This window comes from Suricata suricatta, chromosome 3 (assembly GCF_006229205.1).
Source record: "Suricata suricatta isolate VVHF042 chromosome 3, meerkat_22Aug2017_6uvM2_HiC, whole genome shotgun sequence".
Taxonomy (NCBI): domain Eukaryota; kingdom Metazoa; phylum Chordata; class Mammalia; order Carnivora; family Herpestidae; genus Suricata; species Suricata suricatta.
The window spans coordinates 63,186,499-63,212,453 of NC_043702.1; the positions used below are offsets into that span (position 1 = coordinate 63,186,499).

General features: G+C 33.8%; 1 protein-coding gene across 1 annotated transcript in view; it reads left to right on the forward strand.

Annotated features, from left to right (window-relative positions):
- SCN7A (sodium voltage-gated channel alpha subunit 7) overlaps positions 1–24,436 on the forward strand; it is an 84,471-nt gene extending 60,035 nt beyond the window's left edge. The window contains exons 15-25 of the mRNA XM_029932992.1: positions 1,622–2,059; positions 5,048–5,150; positions 6,759–6,913; positions 9,571–9,744; positions 10,670–10,777; positions 15,025–15,303; positions 16,094–16,147; positions 17,109–17,246; positions 18,738–18,839; positions 19,347–19,617; positions 22,128–24,436. Coding sequence (XP_029788852.1) covers positions 1,622–2,059; positions 5,048–5,150; positions 6,759–6,913; positions 9,571–9,744; positions 10,670–10,777; positions 15,025–15,303; positions 16,094–16,147; positions 17,109–17,246; positions 18,738–18,839; positions 19,347–19,617; positions 22,128–23,194 — 2,889 coding nt within the window. The 3' untranslated portion in view covers positions 23,195–24,436. The remainder of the gene's footprint in view (positions 1–1,621; positions 2,060–5,047; positions 5,151–6,758; positions 6,914–9,570; positions 9,745–10,669; positions 10,778–15,024; positions 15,304–16,093; positions 16,148–17,108; positions 17,247–18,737; positions 18,840–19,346; positions 19,618–22,127) is intronic.
- Positions 24,437–25,955: the final 1,519 nt, after the last annotated feature.

The window sequence follows — 25,955 nt, forward strand, 5'->3', positions numbered from 1 at the left end:
AACCAAATGAAGGATAAGAAACAACAACTGCCTTAAATTATATTTGGAGTGTCCCTCTTATATCCTGAACTAACTGTCTTTTAAAAATGATAGAAATGTGGGGCGCCTGGGTGGCTCAGTAGGTTAAGCATCCAACTTTGGCTCAGGTCATGATCTCACATTCTGTGGGGTCAAACCCCGTATCTGGATTTGAGCTGACAGCTCAGAGCCTGGAGCCTGCTTCAGATTCTGTGTCTCCCTCTCTCTCTGCCCCTCCCCTGCTCACTCTCTGTCTCTGTCTCTCAAAATAAAATAATAAAGACATTAAAAAAATTAAAAAAAAGAATTATAGAAATGCTAGTAGTGTTGTTCCTACAAGGGCCATAAAGCCCCTGCCCATACTATCTGTAACTATATTAATATCTATATTTAAATACATATATATTTATATATATTTATATTTTATGTATATTTTTCAAACATAATGTCATTTAAACTTTGCCCTTTAAATTAATGTGTAAAACATAAAGTAAACTAAATCTTTAAAAGCTCAAATATTTGGGGCGCCTGGGTGGCTCAGTCGGTTAAGTCTCCGGCTGGCTCAGGTCAGATCTCACGTTCGTGGGTTCGAGCCCCGCATCAGGCTCTGTGCTGACAGCTAGCTCAGAGCCTGGAGCCTGCTTCTGGTTCTGTGTCTCCTTCTCTCTCTGCCTCTCCCCCTCTCATGCTCTGTCTCTCTCTCTATCAAAAATAAATAAAACATTAACAAAAAAAAAGCTTAAAAAAGCTCAAATATTTGAAGACAGGGGGAAGACTTCCAATAATAAACAAAATCCTCAAATTATTACTTGAAGATTAAGAGATAATCAATATTGAATCTTTAGCACTAAAATCCAAAGATATTATCTCTCCCCTATAATCACAAATGAGATAAAAATATGATTCTCTGGAAACTAAACATGGCTTGATCAGATTTCTCAGTGATATAAAGGTCAAAATATACACTGTCCTTGAGTTCAAATAACTTAAATATTAGGAGTGATTCCTCCATCACTCATCTCTTTCTTATTTGACCAAATTTATTACCACAGAGATTCAGTTAACCTACCCAAACCCTGTGCTAGCATGTCACAAGGAAAACTAGATACAGGCTTCAGAACCAGGACTGGGACTCTCTCCATGAGATGCCTTGTAGGTTTGCAGAACCCATAAGAATGTCATTGTACGTCTTCCTGGGTTAGTGCTGAAGTGAAGTCAGCCACCTGAGGTAGCAATTCATTTTCCTGCCTTGGGAGAGACAGCTTGGCTCAGTGAAGGAAAACAAGCTCTGGAATAAAACAGACTTGAGTTCAATCTGTGTGACCTTTGATATTTGACATCTGTAAGTCTTGCCTTTTTAATGCATAAAAGATAATCGAATGATATTTCATGTAATGTTGTAACCTTAAAATGAGTTCTGGCTATACTGTACAAACCCTTAGGACAGCACCTGACCCCTTGTATATGAGTAAGAACTGAATAGCCTAAATGGCATTGTGGTTCCTAATTCTGTTTTCCAGCTTTTTTTCCCCCTAAGATTTCTTTTTGTTTAAAAGGAAACAAAAAGTGAGATAAACTTAACCTCATCTGTTTCCTCATTTAGGTAATTTATCTGTTTCTGGCATTGGTGAGCTCCTTTAGTTCATACAAGGCACCAACAACTCAAGAGAATGATGAAGCACAAAATCTCCAGCGTGCAATGGCAAGGATTAAGAAAGGAATAAACTACATGTTTCCTCAAATATCATGCAAAAATCAAAACATTTCAAAAAAGACAATGGACAATGTAAATGATGTGTATGTTAAAGAGAATATTTCTGACCATACCCTTTCTGATTTAAGCAACACCCAAGATTTCTTCAAGGATAAGGAAAAAAGCAGTGGCACAGAGAAAAACACAATGACTGAAAATGAGAGTCAATCACTTATCCCCAGTCCTAGTGTCTCAGAAACTGTACCAATTGCTTCAGGAGAATCTGATATCGAAAATCTGGATAATAAGGAGATTCAGAGCAAGTCAGGTGATGGGAGCAGCAAAGAGGTAAGATGTTTTAATATCCTGATTACTTACTGTTGATCTATGGCGTTGTGATTGGACAGTGAATCGGTGTTGAAGTTGTGGAGTTAGAGTATGCATTTGATCGTAGCTTGAGCACTCCTTGCTCCTGATTTTATGATCTTGATGAAGTTAATTAACCTTTGTAAGCTTCAGTTTCCTCGTCGATCAATGCAGATAAAATTGTATATATTTCTTAGGATAGTACTAAGAAAAGTAGCTTAAAGGTGCACAGAACAATATCTAGTCTATAGTAAATGCTTAGTAAACATTAGAAAATATAATTATAAAAATCTGTAAATTTCTAATCAGGCAGTATGATGAAAACATACTGAAGAAATCTAAGTTCTCAAAATCAATGTATATTCTTAGAGAAAAACCATCTTTACAATGTGAAATTGGACTACAAGATGGCTAAACTGTTTTCTTATTTGCTAAAATTGTAGGACTCTTGTCACTTTATTTCTGCAGCATATACTATAACATATAAATTGAGTTGGCCTAAAAGAATAAAGAAAAGCCACCAGTTTGAATTGTGAACAGTGTGTAGCTTTATCAACTCATGAACAAAGAAAACAAAACAAAGCAACAACAAAACAACAAAATAACCCAACACATTCGAAGAAGGGTAGATATTGCCATTAACTTAGCTTCTAAAAGATACACCCTACTGGAAACATTATTATTGTCTTTATTTGCAAGCACCATAATGTCTTAGTCGGAGGTGTGATTTAATAGAGAGTTACATCGACGGAGATCACATCTGCTCTGCAGGCTGCTTGCATTGTACCTCAGTAGAGAATCATCTCAGATCACTCACAGGCACTGGGGAGGGGCAGAGAATGTCTCTTTCCAGATCCAAGAAACAACTCTGGCTCCATCTTGTCTCCCAGACCTCTTCCAGCTTGGCAAGTGCTCTGACTTATCTTCTCAAACTGACCTAATAGGAGCTGAATTGTAATTCTTCAAAATCCTTCCAGCTCCTAGTGAAGGCATCTATCTTTGTGTTAAAGAAAGATTTTCACTCCTTGGCATGCCCAATATTTTTAGTTTCATTTTCCTTTAACTGATACCATTTCTAGAAAACGGGGAAAACTGATCTCCGGCTACACTGTGTATCTTCACTTGTTACTTTGACCACCACCACCTCTTTCAGCACATTGTGTTGAGATGCTCCAGGAGACTTCTTGCCAATCTCATTAGAAAGTCTGGGATATGAAAATGTAAGGGAAAGATGACACTAAGTATGACTCTATATGTTGAGGTTTCAGAAGTTGTAATGTATCTGCATAATTATTTGGATATATTGATTGATTAGCTACTCATAGACTTATTCCCTTATCTATACATTTGTTACATATTTTAGTCACTTTCCAGATTATGCAGCTTATGAGTACTTTAAGATGCTGATCTACCAATAGCCAAAGAATAAAATATGAAATCACATGTGATCTGATAATTCTGAGATATATTCTTTTCTTTCTTTGCTATTTAAACTTTCAGCCATTGTTTAGTTACAACAAAACTATATAAATTTTAGAAAAATAACATAAAGCTTTAAGTCAAGTCATAAGTTTTTCATAAAGTAGCACCATATCATGGTCACTCTCTCATGCCATTAAGTCATCTTGTAATAAGATTATTTATAATTTTGAATCCCAATTGATTTATTTATAAATTTAAATAATACATACTAAGGGGTTTGGAAAAATCACATCAAATAGTTTATGTAAAAATTATAAAATAACATGTAAATATAAGGTATATAATTTTTTATTATTGAATGCCCACACATTATATAATTTTCACTTATCTGTTGTTTACTCTCATATCAGTACATTCCTATAGTCTTTATTTCATTAGAAATAAACAAAATATGAGAATTGAAATAATAAAAGTGATTTAAGAGTAATACCCTGATAGGTATATATTTTTAATTGAGCACCGAATGTCTTACGGACAACTATGTAAGAGCTAAAGCAAATAAGACTTCCTAATAATATTTCCTTGACACTTACTGTGCACAAGACAGAAAGGTAGAACAAAATATTTATAATTTTCCTTTAAATATATTTTACTTAGATATTTCCTTAATTTTTAAGAAATAAGACTGTTTGCCCCAAATGCTTTACCTTATTTTTTAAATTATAAAACAATTGTATATGGTATTAACTTAGAATATTGGTCATTTTAAAGGATGATGTGTTGTATATTTATTTCAAAATAAAGTAAAATAAAGCATTTTGAGAAAAACATTTCAAATAAAAGCCATGCATGTCACACATACATTATTATCACATATAAAAAGTCATGGCTACCTTATCCTATCCAGTCTTGACCTTCAGTCAAGAACAGAGTAAGAAGAAGGTCAATCACTGTGAAAAGCCTATCTGCATAGGGCTGGTACCACTTTGCCAGGTCTATTCCCGACTCTTACTCCTTGTGTCATTTCTTCATTTCACTTCAAGATAACCCCACATCAGTCCCGTCCTATGATGGCATACACAAAAATGTCTGGACTCGATTTTACAATACAAACTAAATGCACTTGTCTATGCATCTTTAGCATCAAGGGGTAATTACTTCTGATGCTGCTCATCTAGCTAAAATGGCTTATAGGGAAATCTTGTGAACAACTTTAAGAGGGCTTTGGAACTCAAACCCTTTTGGATACTAGAGATAGCCTATACATCTTTTAGGAGAAGAGTGTTATGAACTAAATGTTCATTTGAATCTAAAAGTTATTTTAGCTTCAGTGAAATTTTAATTATTTTTTTAAGGCTTCAACTCACAGAGATATGTGTACCTCTTAATGACAGTCATGAAATCAGGTTAAACAGTATTTTAAACTTGATAAAAGTCAAGTAGTAAGTTGTGTTTTTGTATACACTTTTCTTATTTCTGAAAATGAAACAAACTTGAACCACAGTGAAACTTTAATTTCAGCTTTATTGGTGGGTCTTTACTTTTCAGAAGGTAAAGCAATCTAGCTCCTCTGAATGCAGTACAGTCGATATTGCTATCTCCGAAGAAGAAATGGTCTATGAATGTGAAAAGCCAAAACAACTTAAAAATGGTAAGAGAAAAATAAGTGCCTTTGATCATTATATTGATATTAGACTAAATTTCTCTTAACATAACTAACGCTATTAGATATATTTTAATTTTAGAGAATTTATTAACTTAGCTAAGGAACACACACACACACACACACACACACACACACACACAAACATTTGTGCACATGCACGTGCACACATGCCCAAAGGAATCCTCATAGAAACCTACATGGAAATTCAATAGAAAAGTCAACACTTGGAAAATAGAAGCAGGGTCTGTTTCCTAGGAAGTTTAGCGCAGCAGTTAAGAGCATTAGGTCTAGAATCATATAGCCTCAGTTCAAATCCCAGGCCACCATTTACTAGCTTTTACAAACCCTCTTTCAGGGTAAAATGAGGATAATTATTACATATAAAATGAGGATAATAATTATACTTACTTCACAAGATTGGTAAAAAGATTAAGTTAATGTACATTCATGTATATGCATACATGTATATATTCATGTGTGCATGTGTGTATTTTTATGCATCATGGAATAAAGTCAATATTCAAAATACTCATATGAAAACATCCTATATCTTTCATAGGGAAACATATCATTCAATTTATTTTTATAGTCCACATGAATCTTAAGAAATGTGTAAGGCTTCAGTCAGCTGATTGACTCACTAGGTACATAACATACATCTATTGATGACTTATAATTCAAAATAATTTCCTAGAAAGATTAACAAATATTTACAGGTTCTCAGCATTTGAAATCACTGGAAACCATCAGCATGGTAACTGCTAAATTCTCAAATTCCTGTATTCCAAATAAGAACCTGCTCTCAGTAGCTCAATTCACAGAACTTGTATCATTCAAGACAAAGGAGGAAAAATTTCCTCCATTCTTTTGATCAAAGATGTATGAATTGAAAGTAGGTAAAATTCTAAAATGAAATGTTCTGACTTTAAACTTCACCCAACTCTATTTCTTCATGATCTCCCCTGTTAAGCAGAGTCTTCTCTATCTTGGGTTTTCTTTATGCTAGCTCTCTTGACAGAAAGGTAGAGTCCAATCCATGCACATGCCCCCTCCCCACAAAGTTCTCTGTAATCCAGGGGGCTTCTTCAATAGTCTCAATAAAAATCCCCATTCTCATACCACCTAAGACCTGATATCAGTTTAACTGACACAACTAGTATCATACTTCTTATCAGTTCATGAATACCTATGTACTTAAATGAGAATGCTTATTACACCATGTGAATCTTCAGAGAATGAATCTTCAGGCACCAAAATGTGATATTTAGAAGATGATGTACGTGAGGATGAGGAGCAATTTGAGCGGTGGGGATAAATTCTATTCTCGGATTCTGCCCCACAAGGCTAGCGGATGCTCTAAGTCATCTCTGCCTTTCAGTTTCTTTCCTCCTACTGTTCTCACAAGTTAACATTTTTTTCCCTCAATGACTGCAGTGGCCACAGTAGCAGAGGTAAAAAGCAAATGTCCATACATCAGAGAGTGCTTGTATTAGATTCTGTAAGTAATCCTAAGGTATATGGTGGAAAGTTCAGGATGTCTACTTTTTCATGAATTTTCAAGATTTTTCTTCTTAGCAGTTTCATTCATGACAGGTTATAGACGAAGATCTTCACCTGGCCAAATTAGTGGAAAATCCAAGAAAGGAAGAATTTGGCAGAACATAAGGAAAACCTGCCGCAAGATAGTGGAAAACGGTTGTTTTAAGTGTTTCATTGGCCTTGTCACTCTACTCAGCACAGGTGCTCTGGTAAGTATGTGAGACTTTGATGGGAAAAAATGAAGTCTGTTACTTGAAGTCACCATGCCAAATGAGTTTTCCCCAGATCAGATACTTACTATAGCAGTGGAGTTCATATTCTGTGATTTTACTTTGGAAGACATTCATTACAATTTCTTAAAATCTGTATATGCCTCATTCAATGTTAAATAAATCAAACAATTTCAAAATATAAGAATGACAGTGGGAAACATGAATGTGAGATACCTAATTCTTATTTTAGTGAAGTTTCATGTATAAGACAAAGTTTAATAATATGCACACACATACTGCTGTGCTGTGCTAGTACTTTGGTACCTATCAATCAGGAAAGAGAAGTACTATGTGTATAATTTAATAATCTTTAAGCCAATACATATATACACTTTTTAATATTTATTCATATTTGAGAGTGAGAGAAACAGCATGAGTGAGGCAGGGGAAGAGAGAGAGGGAGACACAGAATCTGAAGCAGTCTCCAGAGCCCAACTCAGGCTTGAACCCACAAACTATGAGATCATATCTTGAGCAGAAGTTGGACACTTAACTGACTGCACCATCCAGGTGTCCTGCATTTGTGAAGCATTTTGAGGGAGAGAGAGTGAATGAGCTGGGAGGGAGAGAGAGGATCTGAAGCTGACTCTGCACTGACAGCAGATAGCCTGATGATGGGCTCAAACTCACAGACCACAAGATCATGACTAGAGCTGAAACTGGACTCAACAGACTGAGCCACCCAGGTGCCCCAAACCAAAAATATATTTACCCATTGACTCAACAACCTTAATTCTGGGAAATTATGCTACAAATATCTGAGCATGTATGAAATGGATTTACAAGACTATTCACTGAAGAATTCATTGTAACAGAAAAAGATTGAAATGTAGAAATAGTCTACAATAGGTGACCATTTAAATATGCTCTAGTATAGTCATCCAATGGGACACTGTGCAGCTATTTTAAAAATTCAGGAGCTGTATGCATGTTAATATTGCAAGATATAGTAATATAAAAAAAAGAGAAAGATCTAGAATAAAGTGTATCTATTAGGTATCTATTAATATTCATGTTTCCCACTATCATTCATATATTTGTACTGCATACAATTTTAAAGTAGCTTTTATATTGACATTTACCACAAACCAGAGAAATTCTAAGTGTCTAGCCTAAAGAATTTTCCCAGGGGCGCCTACGTGGCTCAGTCGTTTAGGTGTCCAACTTCGACTCAAGTCATGATCTCATGGTTTGTGAGTTCAAGCCCTGTGTTGGGCTCTGTATTGACAGCTCAGTGTCTCTCTCCGCCCCTCCCTGCTCCCACTCTGTTCTCTCTCTCTCTCTCCCTCTCAAATAAATAAACATTAAACAAAGTAAACAGATTAATCATATATAAATATGTAAATAGTAGTGTGATTCTTATAAATCTAATGTTAAATAAAAGTAACATTATCTCACAAACCTTGAGCTCATGACCTGGGCTAAAGTCAAATGTTTAATGGACTGAGCCACTCAGGTGTCCTGATCCTTGTTTACTTTTTGACTTTGAATGCACTTTAATACAAACCTGCCTGACATTATTGGTACTTTATTGCCTTTTTTAAAGCTAAAATAAAAACACTATGAAATTGCTTCAAATGGCATCATCAGACTTTGTATCCTCTACAGTAAAATAAAGGTTGACCTATTAATCTGAGAAGCTTTGGAGAAATGATTTTAGTTTTATTTCATATTCATCTGTTCCCACTGGTTTGCCTGATTATTTCCACAGCAGAGCAAGCTTTGTGACTTTTTCTTATAGCAGCAGATGGATATCTGAGGACACATTTTTTTTATTTTAAAAAATCTATTAGATGTTTTATTGGGAGTGCACTGAAATTACACATCAATTCATAGAGGCATAATAATATATTTTTATAATGCTGAGTATTCCATACAGGCAAAATGATATATCTTTACATTATTTGACATGTTTTTATGTTCTGTAGCAATTTTTTTTACATTTATTTATTAACATTCAAGTTAATTAGCATATGGTGTAGTATTGGTTTCAGGAGTAAAACCCAGTGAATCATCACGTACATATAACACCCAGTGCTCACCCCAGCAGGTGCCTTCCTCAATGCCCATCACTCATTTAGCCCATCTCCCATCCCCCTCCCCTCCAGCAACCCTCAGTTTGTTCTCTGTATTTAAGAGTCTCTTATGGTTTGCCTCTATCTCTGTTTTTACCTTATTTTTTCCTGAAGACACATTTAAAAAAATCTCTAATCTCTTAGTAAGTGCCATGTATCTGCAGGTTGGCTACATGGAATTAGAGATAAGAACCATTTAGTTGTGAGTAAAGATTTTGCCTCTTATATTAATTTTGATTACCTGATTCATGAGAGTAATTTTGGATCACTATGGTGCCAAATTCAGTCAGTCTCTATAAGAAATTCTGGGACCAATTACTGATGTCTGCTATAGGCGTAGGATCAGAAAGTGGTACTTACGGATTATGTGAATAAATCCAAAGTGAACCAGTCCTTGAAACTATAACCTATAACTTTGCTCATTATCTGTTTGCTAGAAACAAGATTTTATTCTTCTCTATGCCAATGGATTTTTAAAAAAATGACGTATACACTAATCCTCAAATGTTTTACCCACAGGCTTTTGAAGATATATATATCGATCAGAGAAAGACTATTAAGATCTTATTAGAATATGCTGACATGATTTTCACTTACATCTTCATTCTGGAAATGCTTCTAAAGTGGATGGCATATGGTTTTAAAGCCTATTTCACTGACAGCTGGTACAAGCTAGACTTCATGGTTGTTATTGTACGTATTTTAAAGAAAAATTTTAAAGGCTATTATTCCATTTTTTCTTCCTTACTCTTACTCTCACTTAACTCTTTCCTTTACTTATATCTACCTTTTTTCTCTCTTTGTACAGTTCTAGTCACCAAAATCCCCTATTTCTTCATTTGTAATACTTCACATTTGTCCTTTTTTTCCCATCCTAAAATTTTAAAGCTTCAACATTTCATTCCTGGATTATTCTAATGGCCACCTATGAACCCACTCCTAATAGGATAAGCATCCTAAAATATTTAAATTCTATTGCTCATATATTCAAAATAGACAGCTTACCATAACCTTCACCATCACACTGATCCAAGCTACCAAAGATTCTCCTTGGATTTCAAACGCAGATCCCTGCCTCCATCACTACACATCTTCCTTCTAGGCTCCCCACGGCATCCACACACATTTTACTGTTGTCAACCGGAAGTCAACCCAGGTCCCTTTTCTTCCTGAAAACCTCCAATAGGCACCTCATTTCAGTCAGAGTAAAAAGCTACATTCAAATTTTGTCTTTATGAATTCATGGTATGTTATTACTGTATGGCAGTCGTGAAAATGGTTCTTAATCAAATTTCAAACAAAACATGGATGTAAATATTAACCCTTGATCATAAAAAAATGTCAAATATACACACTTTTTTGTTTACTTTGATAATATATATTCCTACTACCAGAAAATATTTTTGGTTTATCTTCATATTTTTAAAGTAATTTTAACACAAGCTGATTTTCTTATACTTTTCTGTAAGTCATTGTTAAGCTATATTGAAATATATTTTAAATCTTTTGCATATTTCTTTTTTATCTTTTTAAAATAAATGCAAAGTTTATTTTGCAGGTTGTTTTGATTAAGGTTAAAATTAAACTTATTCACTCTGTTTTTCATAAATATATTTAGGTGTTTTGTCTTAGCTTAATTGGCAAATCTCGGGAAGAATTAAAACCACTGATTTCCATTAAATTCCTTCGGGCACTCAGAGTTCTATCTCAATTTGAAAGAATGAAGGTAAGAAAAAAGTTTCTAAACTAATAGGTAGGTTTTTACTTAGGATTACTAAGATTCTACAAATTAAAAGCTTTGTAGCTATGTTAGTTATGATTATTAAGACGTTAGGACTTTCCTTTTCATACGATATGAAAAATCATAAAGATAAGAAAAAGACCTAATAGTTGAGAGATAATATAAATTTTTTAAAACTAATACTATTCTAGCCCATTAGGATGTTTATGAGTATCAATACAGTTATCTCAATGTTAAAAATATAACTGACAAAAATGAAACTCTGATCACCTAGCTTTTTAAATTTATAGGAATATTGTACACACTAAGTAATTATACTGAATAAAAATTTGAATTTTGTAATAAATTAATTTTAAGTCATACATCACACACTATGACTTCTCGTCATCTCTCCTTCACCATCACATCAAAACCTCTTCTGAAAAATGTAAGGGAAACTAACAGGTTGAGCCACATACAACAACCAATATTCAATCTTTTGTGCCTATAATGGAAACCCATGCCAAATGGCTTGACCTAATGAAGAAAACAGTTTATGACCACCACAAATAGTATAATTATGTAAAATACAGTCATCAGCTATGTGCAGAAATGGCAGGAAAAGTCTAATTTTATCTTTTATTTCATAGTCATACATCTGTTTTGAGTTTTTTATTTACACAGATTATTTAACGTTAACCTGCCTATTTGAATAATATTACAGAATATCATATATTCAATGTAGGTAGGATCCAGTAAGAAAATTATTATGTTTAATGTGTATTTTTCTTGCAGTTCACATATTATATATTACATTAAAACTGCCATACATTAAGAAACTATAACACTTAAAATCTTTTCACTTGGTAAAAAAATGGATACTTCTTTTAATCCCATATATAATTCTTATAAACAAATAGAAATATAAGTAATTTAAAGTACGTATTTTACCAAAAGTATGTTTCAGAAATTTTAGTAGTATAACCTTTAATGATATTTGTATATGTGCATGTATAAATGCATTAATTATACTTTAATATATATGTAAGCACATGACTGATATATAATTCATATGAATCTGTGATTGACTCATGATAACAGAATTTAGGCCTGATCAACCTATTCCCCAAATGCATTGCTGGTGTTAGGGAAGAAATATTATTACTATAACTGGAAATTTGTACGTTTTGATCCCCTTCACCCACTCCCAACCCCTCTCTGGTAACCACTAGTTTGTTCCCTGTATAGATAGATGAGTCTGTTTCTGTTTTGTTTTGTTTGTTCATTTATTTTGTTTTTTAAATTCCCCAGAAACCATAAGGGTATCTGTCTTTCTCTGTCTGACTTATTTCTTTGAGCACAGTACCCTTAAAGTCCCTCCATATGGTTGCTGATAATAAGACCTCATTTGTTTAAATGGCTGAGAAATACTCCATTGTTTATATACACAGCATCATCCTTTTTAAATTTTTTTCCTTATTTTTTAATGATACTCTTGCTAAGGGTGTGTTCCTTTATTATTTTTAAAAACTTTTTTACATTTATTTATATTTGAGGAACAGTGAGATGGAGAGCACAAGTGAGGGAGGGGCAGAGAGAGAGGGAGACATAGAATCTGAAGCAGGCTTCCAGCTCTGAGCTGCTAGCACAGAGCCCAGCGCTGGACTTAAACCCACGAACCATGAGAATATGACCAGAGCCGAGTCAGACACTTAACCAAATGAGCTACCCTGGTGCCCCTTAAATTTTTTTCTGATGTTTATTTTTGAGAGAGACAGAACACAAGCAGGGAAGGGGTAGAGACAGGGAGACACAGAATCTGGAGCAGGTTCCAGACTCTGAGCTGTCAGCACAGAGCCTGATGCAGGACTGGAACTCAAAGACCTCGAGATCATGGCGTGAGCTGAAGTCAGCTGCCCAACTTACTGAGGCACCCAGGCTCAATGGGTAAAAATTCAGCATCATCTTTATCCATTCATCTGTTCATAGATACTTAGGTTGCTTCCATATCTTGGCTATTGTAAATAATGCTGCAGTAAACATAGAAATGCATATATCTTTTCCAATTAGTGTTTTCATCTTCTTTGGGTAAATATCTGGAAGTAGAATTACTGAATTATGTAATATTTCTATTTTTAATTTTTTGAGGAATCTCTATACCATTTTCTGTAGTGGCTACAGAAACTTATATCCCTACCAACAGTGAATAAGGGTTTCCCCACCACATCCTCATTAGTACTTGTTATTTCTTATCTTTTTGTTACTAGCCATTCTGCTAGATGTAAGGTGGTATCTCATGGTGGTTTCAGTTTGCATTACCCAGATGATGTGTAATGTTGAGTCTCTTTTCATATGTTAGCCTCCTGTATGTCTTCTTTGGGAAAATAGCTTTTGAGGTCCTCTGCCTATTTTTTAATTGATTAGTTATGGGTTTTTTACATTAAGTTGTATAAATTCTTTATATATTTTGTTTATTAAGTAACCCTTTATCAGATATATCATTTGCAAATATTCTTTCCTATCCAGGAGGTTGCCATTTCATTTTGTTGATGGTTTCCTTTACTGTGCCAAAAGGTTTTTATTTTTGTGTAATCCAGTAATAATTTATTTTTGCCTTTGTTTTCCTTGCCTGAAGAGACATATCTGGAAAAATGTGGTTAAGGCTAACATCAAAGAGATTACTACCTATAGTTTTTTTCTAGAATTTTAATGGGTCAGATGTCATAATCAGGTCTTTAATCCATTGTGAGTTTATTTTTGTGTATGGTATAAAAACGTGGTCCAATTTCATTCTTCTGCATATGGCTGCTAATTTTTCCCAGCACCATTTTTTGAAAAGATGTTCTTTTCCCATTGTATATTCTTTCCTCCTTTGTCGTAGACTAATTGACTATGTCAGGATGGGTTTATTTCTGGATTCTATTCTGTTCTATTGCAGACCCAGATCTTTTAAGCTTCATCTCAACCTCTGAAAGTTCTGTAGTTGAATGAGTTCTGAAAATATATCATTGAATACATAAGGAAGCCACATGATTAAAAAATTAATGTTTTATATATTTAGTAAGCCCCAGGTGTTGGGTGCTCTTACTACTGAAAATTCGTATCAACTGTATCTCCTACTTTTATTTTTACATACATGTATTTTTTGATAGGGATAGCATTTTTTTCATTAGAGGCATCAGTAGACTTCTCAAAATATCCAAAGTGCCAACAAAGATCTGTGGCATTGTTTTAGAAATAAAGTGTTACTGAAAGCACAATTTAAAGTTAAAACATTTATTCAAGGCCAGAAACCTGAGAGATAATCAGCAAAAAAGTATAGCAAAAAGTAATGGCCGAGGGAAGGGAAGGTTAGAATGGTAGAAAAGAGAATCAGTGGTGCTTCACAAAAGTGAGAGGGAGAGAGAGGGAGAAAAGGTTGGTAGAAAGGAGTCAAAAGTATAAACGCTAAAGGAAAGATATGTACCAAGAATGAACATATCTATTGGTTATAGGAACTGGTTTACATTTGCCATAACAGCAATAGTGGAGTGATAAGAATAAAATCTGATTATAATATTCAAGAGAGAAAGGAGCTGAGCAAACAGAGACTATGATTGCAGATTATTACTGTTAATCAAATTCAAGTGGTTGATTTATTTTCCAAACTTCCTGCTCTGGACTGGCTCACCAGTGACAGAGTGTGCAGTGAGGAAGTTTGTGTTTTTGAAGGGTGCAGAGACCCATTCAGTGTTTCTTGAAATAGTCTCTTGCCTTGATTTCATTGATCTACAGTCTCTGGCCTTCCTCTTATTTCCCATGCCACTTCAGTGTCTGATTTGTAGGTTAATCCTTCCTAGAGTTAGAATAGCCCAGACTTAAATCTAGGCCTTTCTGTCTCATTTTATATGCTTTCTAGATAATACATACACATACATACATACAGGTTCAGTTGTCTTGCCTATTCTGGCCCAAAATAGGAAGTTGATAAATGTGTTAAATCAGTGAAATAATTATTTTACTAATGAACTCAGTTCCTTTTTTGTGATTTTTTTTAGTACAAATATTTTGAGACTATCTGGATTTTTAATGCATATCTTTAATTGAAATTTAGAATTTAGATTATTCAAATACTAGCATGTTGGCCTATTAAATCTTTAGAGATAACCTGTTTTTGTTATTTCAATATGACATTACATTTAGTATATCCAATTCAATTAAAATGATTTCACATTTCTTACCTAAAGTTTGCCTGTTTGTTTTTCATATGCCAGGTGGTCGTGAGAGCTTTGATGAAAACAACATTACCTGCTTTGAATGTGTTTCTAGTCTGCTTCATGATCTGGCTGGCTTTCAGCATTGTGGGAGTATACTTATTTGCTGGCACCTTCTATGAATGCATTGATCCAACAAATGGAAAAAGGTTTCCTATATCTGAAGTCATGAATAAGAATCAATGTGAAAGCCTTGTGTTTAATGAATCCATGCAATGGGAGAACGCAAAGTTGAACTTTGATAATGTTGGAAATGGTTTCCTTTCACTGCTTCAAGTGGTAAGTTCATGTTTGATGTTTTTTACTTTTTATTAGTGTTTTTAGATGTTCATGCATATTATAGGTGTACATAAAGGACAAAATGTGAATGATTACTAGAGTTGGTTATAACATCTTTTAGAAGTTATTTAAAATACATAGTATGCAACATACTATACTAGGATCACTTGGAAAGATGAAAGTGAAATGCAGACCCTGCTTTCCTGGGAGAAGGAAGTGAAGATGGAGGTAGGACTGAGGGGGGAGATGGCAGGTACTAGGCAAACCTATTTCCACCATCACTTATAAGGTAAATAGGGTTACAATTTTTGGAACAACTCAAGTTACTACTGTTCTGTTTCTACTTAGTGCTATGAAGAATGGCTACTCGGTCACCTACCATCTAACAGAAGTGAGGAGATAAATCATTCTTTCTTGTCTTACCTCCCCAATAAAAAAGCACATTTGTAGCAGTTACTACTAACATTGACACTTGGGCAATGTGTATATATTCATCATTTATCTATCCACCTCTCTCTTTCTGTTTATACTATCTTACAATATTTTGTTATCAACTACAATTAGACTACTACAATTATAAGTAAAAATAAGTAGTTGTTAAATAGTTGTTAACAGACAATAGAAATGCAATAATGAAAAATGATAAAGGTCTCAATTACAAGGTATATTGAAATGTGGTCAGCTTTACTAATCAAATGTTTTACTATATTAATAACAAATTGAGTTTCACTTTTTATTTGAAACAAATCTTAAAATTTCCATAAGAATTAAATACATACCATTTTTACAGGCAACATTTAATGGATGGATCACCATTATGAATTCAGCAGTTGATTCTACTGGTGTAAGTACAATATAATCTTAGAGCCATTGTTAAAATTCAAGAAAAGTTATTTTTATAATTCAAGAAGAGGGTACCAATAATAATAGAATAAGTAACATGATCAAAGCAAATGCTTGTACTAGGTAGAAATTAAATACATTTAAGATTGAGTATTTCACAGAAAATGAAATCCTTCCAGGATTATGTACAGGGGTTAAAGCCCAATAAGCCCATTTGAAGGATTATCAGACTTCATAACAATGATTAAACCAATGCAATAAACTTTAAAATCCAAATAAACAAAGCAATGATGTCCTTTCACTAAAGAGAAAAGAGAAAACATTACTTCTATAAAATTGTTGGATTTTCCTGTTGTAAATTGTTTTATAAATTTTAAGTTTTAAAAAGTTAGTATTAACATTTTCTTATTTTTTCACTTCTGAATTTATTTTTAATTTTAAAGACTTTACTCTTTAGAGCAGTTTTAGGTTTACAACAAAATTGAGAAGAAAGCATAGAGATTTCCCATATACCCACTGCCCACACACATTCATAGCCTATTATTGATATCACTTACCAGAATGGTACATATTTACCAAGGATGAACCTACATTGACATATCATAATCTCCTAAAGTCCAGAGTTTACCTTGGGTTCACTTGGTGTTTTACATTATATAGGTTTGAACAAATGTGTAATGACATATAACTATCACTAGAATATCACACAGAAGAGGGACACAGATCAAGGGAGACTACTGAATACTGAAGACGAACCATGGACTGAAAGGGGAGGGGGAGGGAGGAAGGGGGGTGATGGTCATGGTGGGGGGCACTTGTGGGGAGAAGCACTGGTTGTTATACGGAAACCAATTTGACAATAAACTATTATAAAAAAAAGAATATCATACAGAATATTTTTGCTGTCCTAAAAATTCACTATTCCCTATCTTATTTTGCTTATTTTTTAACTTAACTTTTAGGTAAATAAGCAACCTAATTTTGAAGATAACATCTACATGTCTTTTTACTTTATCAATTTTATTATTATTGGATTATTTCTTCCTTTGAGTATGCTGATTGGTGTTATTGTTGCTAATTTCAACAAGCATAAAATAAAGGTAAGTATAAATATTCTTTGTTCATTAATGCCTGAGAAAATCAAACAAATTTATAAAAATATCATGATTCAAATAATTGGTTTTGGATTCAGCTTAATGTAATTTTTATTTGGTGCTTATCTATAAAAGAAAAAAGATTGATGTTTCAGCATATAATAAATACTGTTAAAATGTTCATCTTTACATTGTTTTCTATATTAAAATATAAACAGACTAGTTAAAAGGTTAAAAATTACAAGTGTTTCTATATACATGTTTGTAAATAATGGCATGCCAACCAACAAATAATATTGTGGTACATCTGCACAAATATGTGAAGAAGTTCAAGAAAAATAAGCTACACTTTTTTACTCTCTGATATGTTCAAAGCCTTCAGAGTCATACCTTTTTCTGCTAGAATCTAAATCCTAATTCCAAGGCCTAAATAGCAGTGCTTAAAATCAGTAAGAGACAATTAAGAGACAGAATTGAACCCATTTGATCCCATCTCCACACAAAGGCCTTCAGGGCTTCTAGAAAAGAAAGCCCTCAACAGTCATTTAAGTCTGCTTATTTTAACCACAGATACCTACTTTCTAGAGGTGTTGGAAAGCCTTCTAAAAAGTCAAAGAAAAGAATAGTCTAGTTTTGAAATTCTATCTTCAGCCATGTCATCAAAGTTTAGCGTGGCAGCATCTGATAAACTGCTCTCAGCCTCCTCCAATCAAATGGGATTAGAAGATCAGTGATAAGATACTCATTTGACTGGATGCCTCAGCTTCTTGGGATCAACCCAATGGGATAACATGCCAGGATTTGCTTCTGGGCTTCAAATTGGTGACCCTTGTCAAACTTAAGTAACTAAGTGCTGATTTAGGGCAGTAACAATTACTAATTTCTAGATTAGCACATTAACTGTTTACCTCTTATTCACTTTTATATTTTGTGTAAGATACTGAAATTAGCACTAGGAACACAAAGATGAAAAACTAAAAGGTACTGTGAAGAACTAAGAATGAAGTACTATTGGAGTAATAGTATAGAAAAATCTTCTGAAAGTATTATTTGGTAAATGAAGCAATATATGAAGTTATAAAAACACATAAATGATCAATTATATTTTTTCCTGTTATTAGAAGGTACAAACCAATTTTACCTTTAGCTTTTGAGTTCAATTTTTCTTAGTAAACCTTTCCATTTAACTCCCTGTTTCTCCTTTGTCTCTGTTTAACATGAGGTAGGCCTCGGTAGAAAAGTTAAAAAAGAGTAGACTACCCACAGGTAAGTGCACCAAAAGAGAATTGATGTCAGTCATTACCATATATTCTACATGTGCGTAGTATGGATTTGTGTGCAGAAATCAGACATGGTTAAACATGATTTAGTTCATTGCCTTTAAGCCCTTTATAAAGGTTAAATCAATCGTTACCAAATTTTCCAAATGTATGTTTATGTAAGGTGAAATTCAGATTCATATGATTTTAACATCTTTTTCTTTCATTTCTTTACCAGGGAGGCTCAAATATCTTTATAACAGAGAAACAGAAGAGACAATATCATGCACTGAAGGGGCTGTTGCATGAGGACTCTCAAAAAACAATATGTCGCCCAAGAGTAAGAAAACATCTAGATTTGTTTTTGAAGCTTCCAGAAAAGTTGTTTATTTCATACATTCTCTTTTGAAAATGAATATGTAGTTTTAAAATTCTTCACAAATGCAGGATGCCTGGGTGGCTCAGTCAGTTAAGTGTCCCTTCAGCTTAGGTTATGATCTCGGGGTTTATGGGTTCAAGCCTTGGGTCAGTCCTGGAGCCTGCTTCAGTTTCTTTGTCTCTATCTGTCCCTCCCCTACTCTTTCTCTTTCAAAAATAAATTAACATTTTAAAAAATGTTAAATTCTTCACAAATGCTTTTGACAAAATTTAAATGTTCCTTAACTAAGTTTTGATGATCTTTTTGTTTGTTTTGACCATACATTATAATTCTAGTTTGACAAAAACTTAGGTCCTCACTTAGTTTCCTGTTTATGCTGGGAGGGAAATTATAAATGTAAAGACTATATGTATATATCTTACTAATAAAGCTATTACACCCACCTTTTTTTTTTTTTTTTACACACAGAACAAGTTCCGAAGAGTCATCTTTGACTTGGTAACAAGCCAAGGTTTTAATGTCTTCATTATGGTTCTTATCTGTGTCCAAGCAATGACCATTATGATAGGAAGTGATGAACAGAGTATAAAAATGGATACTGCTCTCTTCTGGATTAACTTAGTTCTTGTTATGCTATATGCAGGAGAATGCGTACTAAAGCTCATCTCTTTCCATTGTAACTATTTCACCAATGGATGGAACATTTTTGATTTTATGGTGGTTATTCTCTCTGTTACAGGTAAGATTTTGTTTCATTAGATTTTCTTTTATAGTAATACTAATTCAGGCAAGTTCTTATACTAAATGTGTCCCAAGATATAGTCTCCTAGTAGGCAAAACAGGTAGAGAGACCCTTTTTATTCCAGTAGAAATGGCTTATATTTTTGTATTCACACATGTCCTTGTGACAGCTATAAGGTATTCACAAATACTTGTTGAATTAATACATAGACTTTACTTCAGAGGTCACCAGGTAAGTGCTTAATTACCCCTTCAGTATATCACATACATTTTTTCTAGGGTGTCTCTAGAAAGAGCTTTATGTCTTAACATGATATAACCTTTTAAGCTCCCTATTCTTATTTTTTCTAGTCTCTAAAACTGTTCACAAATTTCACAATACTCAAGTGTTAGGCTTTAATGAATTTGTCACCAGTTTTCTTTTACTTTGAGGATCTCGGTCTTTTATTTAACAAATATATTTGAATAGATATGCTGTACACAAAGAATTCAGTAGTAAACAGGGAAGGCATAATCTCTGTATGCACACAGTTTACAATGTAGTAAGGATCCAGATGATTAAATAGTACATGTTGAATGTTGTGCTATTAAGAGTATGATACGGGAAGAGCACAGGGTGTTATAGCAGCACAAGAAAGGGGGAGCACTCATCAATAAGCAGAAATCAGAGAAAACTGCATGGATGAAGCAAAACCTAAATAGAGACATATGGAATAGGGGGTAGACAAGTAAAGAATCTAGGACAGAAATGTCTTAAGAAGGCAAAGTTTGTTTTTTGTCTACCTCCCCATTAAGACATATACACATAATGTAAGCTCCATTAGAAACAGTATTAAAATGTTTATTGTGTCAAGCACTATTCTATACGGTCACTAGTGAAAAGGTAGACAAACTATTTTCCAAACTGTGATTCCAGAAAAATCAGCTTATTCATTTGGTAATAGAAGAAGTTCAACTATTGATAGACAGGTACAAGAATCATGAAAGAAAGGAAAGATGGGGCCTTTGGGATTAAAGTGAGAGCTACTGAATCAGAGATCTCAAAGGAGAGGAAATACAGAGAGAGAGAAAGCTGAATATGAAATCTCAGAAGGTAAAATATCCTGGATCTAGAATGTGGCCATAGCTGCATGTGACTTAAGTAAAATGATGGAGGTTTTCACAGTTAAGAAAGTCAAAGATCGAGAGACTGGCCTTTCAATGAATTATTGATTGTAAGTGTTGGGGTGGAAAGGGTGACAGTGAGCCAAGTACTAATGTCTTCAATGAGTATGAATGAGGGAGGAAGAGCTCATAGAGCCAAGAAATGGTAGGGAATAGTATAGTTCAGTGGCATGACCCATAATGTGTCAGGACAGAAATTTCCTTTTTTTTTTTCTTTATATAATTGATTTGAAGCATCTGGGAATCGCATTGGAAAAAATAAAAGATGCTTGGTCATTCCATTTTTCTACCCTGAGAAATATAGAGTGGGGAGGAAAGAGCTCTTTGCTCTTGAAAGCATTCCAAGGGAAATAATGTCCTCAAGATAGAAATAAATTTTAGATAAGAAAGGAGATGAAGAAAACGTAAGATGAGGATGTAGGAAAAAATTGTCCACAGTTAAATGGAGATACCTCTGGCACAATGGAGGAATTTGGAATGTTTTAAGGAAAAATAAAAATTGGAGTCAGAGAAAAAGATTCACTAATACACTTTGAAAATGAAGGTATAGATAAGATAGAATGTCAGAGAGAGTGTTATGGACAGTGATTGAGTTGAATGGAAATATGAGACATGATCCTTTCAGATTCAACAAACATATCAGAGTATTTACAAACTTCATGGGATTCTTCTCTCCCCAACTTCTCAATTCAAAATGAACCACAATCTCTCCAGCACTTCCAGAGAACATCCCCTATGCTTTCATGGTAATTGTAATTTTACCTTTATAGTTCTAGCTATCAAATCCTCATCCACACACAATGGCTACAGAAAAGTTTAGGCCAAGATTCATTTATTTAATTCAATTTAAAGCTGCTAAGAGTCCAGCTTTATATATATATTTTTTATAATTTATTTATAAAATGAATAAATTAAATTATAATCTGTGAAACACTGAATGCCAGACATTTTTTACTTATATTTATCAACTAGGTCTTTCTGCCTTGCATTATAGTTACTTTAAATGTCTACCTCTACTCTCTAGAATATAAGGTCTTTGAAAATAGAAGTCAGGTTGTTCATCTTTGTGTTTTGCATAGACACCTGTATTAGGTATCCAACAAAGGCTGGATTGAACTAAATTTCTTTACCCAGCTGCAATCAGAAAATACAAATAGATACCCTGAAAATTGCCACCATGAGTATTTGGCTAATCCCCACTTTCAATATGTTCTGTTATATGGGAAGGATTAGCAAACTGATCTTAACATACAGAAAAAGTGGAATGTAAAGTAATTTATATTCCTCTAAATACAATCATATTTAAATCATTTTATTACCTGTTTTATCTTCTCCCATCCCAAGGACTACTTCTGCCTCTGATGGTCGGTTACTACCTCGTGCCTCCTTCTGTTGTGCAACTGATCCTGCTCTCACGGATCATCCACATCCTACGTCCTGGGAAAGGACCAAAGGTGTTCCATGACCTGCTGCTTCCTTTGATGTTGTCTTTCCCAGCATTGTTGAATATCAGCCTACTCATCTTTCTGGTCATGTTCATATACGCCATCTTTGGAATGTACAATTTTGCCTATGTTAAAAAGGAATTTGGAATTAATGATGTAGCCAACTTTGAAACCTTTGGCAGCAGTATGCTCTGTCTTTTCCAAGTTACAATATTTGCTGGCTGGGATGGGATGCTTAATGCCATTTTCAATAGTCAATGGTCAGACTGTGATCCTGATAAAATTAACCCTGGGACTCAGGTTAGAGGAGATTGTGGTAATCCGTCTGTTGGGATTATTTATTTTGTCAGTTACATCCTCATATCATGGCTGATCATTGTAAACATGTACATTGTTGTTGTCATGGAATTTTTAAACATTGCTTCTAAGAAAAAAACCAAGGCATTAAGTGAAGATGATTTTAAGAAATTCTTCCAGGTATGGAAGAGGTTTGATCCTGATAAGACCCAGTACATAGACTCTAGTAAGCTTTCAGATTTTGCAGCTTCTCTTGACCCTCCTCTTTTTATGGCAAAACCGAACAAAGGCCAGCTCGTTGCCATGGATCTTCCCATGGCTGCTGGGGATAGAATTCATTGCCTTGACATCTTGCTTGCATTAACTAAACGAGTTATGGGTACAGATGTGAAGATGGAGAAACTTATTTCAGAGGTGGAATCAGGGTTTGTATTAGCCAACCCTTTTAAGATCATATATGAGCCAATTACAACTACTCTGAAACGAAAACAAGAGGCAGTCTCAGCAACCATAATTCAGCGTGCTTATAAAAATTACCGCTTGAGGCAAAATGACAAAAATCCATCAGATATTCATATGATAGATGATGACAAGGAAGTTCAAGCTACCACAGAAAATGCCTGTCTTGACAAAGCTGAAAAAAAGTCAACTATTCAAAGCCAAATCTGATCCCACTTGCCACCTTTTCACCTTTTTCACATATTCCAAAAATGTTAGAAGTTTGCATCAGAAATAAGAATGAAGATCAGAGAAGTAAACATTTTACTTACTAATCAATTGTTTACAACCTATGTAAGTTAAGCTCACAAGACTTCATGTCAAGTTGACTTTCACCTTTGTATATTCAATCTAACCAAGATAAGCCCTTAAAATCACTTCAGTGAGTTAAATGGGTTAAATTTGCCATTTGATAGTCCAATGTTTGTTTTCTTTATCTGGCTTACATGGTGTGTGTTTCATCTAGAGGACTGGGGAGGTGATGGTAGAGTGAATTAGCAAAAGGGGCTTTCTTGTATAAGTTATGTCTACTTTAACCTGATGAAATTCAAGTCATCACTAAGAGGACTTAATTACAAATAAACAATTACTTTCTTAATGTGGGATAGTGTTAATAAAAATACAGTGCTACAGGCCATTAAATTATACACTTGCCTAGACAGATGCCAACAGGCAGAAGAGAAAGGACAGTTTTTAGAAAATGCCTTTGGGATCAACCACAGATATTCTTGGGCTGATTCAAGCCACTTTAGTTGACTGGGGCCTTGGGTTTTGTTTCCTTCCTTTTTTTTTTTTTTTTTTTTTTTTTGGTACTGGGAATTAATATTGTTTGTTTTTGGATTCCTGGTTTTCCATCTTTTTGGCTAATTCTACCTAAGCTCTAGAGCTCTAGTTCTTCAACAGAATGGATTCAGAGAATAAGAATTGCAAAGGGAACTAGAGTTATGGCCTACATTTTTCTCACTGTTTTCTCATTTATGCTTTTTTAAAAAGTATACATTTATTAAAATGATATAATATAGAAACTGTTAGAAGACTCATATCTTATCATAACATTGATATATGTTTACCAGTTAGCCATGATACAACATTGAGTAGTAAGAGCTGGCAAATGAAAGTCAAAATATGGATTTGAAAAGTCGAGGGTTACCATTATGTCTAAGGATTTTTGCAGTGACTTGATCCTTAATTGGGAAACTGTGGATACTTTGAAATACTTTTCATTGACTTTATGGTTCTCGATAACTTAGAGAAAGACAATGACCATTGAAACTGTGAGGACTCTGAATAGATTAAAGTTTGCTGTTGGTGGTGTTGTATAACATTAGCATTTGCAGATTAGTCATTACTTTGTTATTTACCTTTCCAAGGGTTTTTTTTTTTTTTGCTATTTTTAATCTTACCACACAAACATTCTGTAAAATGTTTTTATGTTTGAAAAACTTGAAAATCCTAAGTATTAATTTTCAAAATTAAAATTCTCTTTAAAAGCTGGACACATAGTTGGTCTTTGACATAATAATAAAAATATAGCTACTTGTATTCATGTAGTTAAAGATTCTGATATTTGTTCCATTTGTATGAAGATTGATTTCAGTGTGCCTACAAAATCCCAAAGGTTTCAGAAAGAAAATATGCATACTGTTGACTTAAGTGACAAACTTTAAATATGTTGTATGACATTCAATATCACTTAAATATCAGTAATTGTATTTTATTATGAATATGCATGATCTTGAGCCTTAACTTTATAATTCTGCTTCTCAGAAATGTATTAACTTGACCAAGATGCCTTTGAAGGAACCCCTAAGTACATGTAATTTCAGGGTTCTCTTTCTTTCTAGAAGTGTTCCTTCCCTTCTCCTCCGCTCTTCATCATTCGATGGTGACCAGGGAGGATTTAGTGTTAACTTGGTGACGCGGTGACAGCTGGTGCTTTATCTAAATTTCTTAGTTTTCTATTTCTTGGAAATGCTTTAATGTAGAAACTGCTTCAGATGTTTAAGCTGAATCTTAACTTGCTTCTGTAAATCCAAGACCATTAACTGATTTTGGTTTGAAAATTCTATCTTTTACTTGTAAATCCTGTTTGTTATTAACCTTCCAAAAACTGTCTAAAGAATTATTTTTTGAAAAAGTCTTACAATATATTCTACTTTTCAGATAATATACAAAATAATAAATACATGTTAACCACATTAAACTTTGATTTTTTTCATCTGATAAGTCAGGTTGTCTAATGTGTATGATACCAACTTTTTAAAATGACCCTTACATTAAAGTTTATTCATTTAGGCCAAAAATTCAAAACTGGCAAAACTTGTGCTTACAAAAATTTTGTAAAATAAATGTTAGTAAGCTTACCAGAGATGCTTACACATTGACACTCCTCCTATCAAAGTCATAAAATAAGTCAGATATGTCTCAGTATTAATTAGAATTTGTTTTATGGAAGATAATGCTGAAATTAAATTGACTAGTATGCTATGGTTTTCCAAAGTGTGTTTCTTTAAAACTTTTCTTTCTGCTTTCTTAATGAATATAATGCACTTTAACATGATTTTAAAGATACTGGAAATAGCCAGCATTTATTGAGCAGATGATTTTATGCCCAGCCTGTGCTAAGTATTTATCATGCATGAACTCAGCATTCACAACAACTCATGAAGCAATGATAATTTTTATTTTATAGGTAAACAAAATAGACTCATAAGGGTATAAGAACTTCTGTGTGGCACAGAACTGGTAAGTGACAAGGACAGAACACCAAACCAGGTCTAGTTTCAGCATTAATATTTAACCACTATGTACAATAACTGTCTTATAATAAATGGCCTAGCTATAGGCAGAAGAAGTTTAAGATGAATTAAGTTGTTATAGAGAGATAAGGTCTCTTTCTCTCTCTCTCTCTCCCCACCCCCTCTGTCTTTCT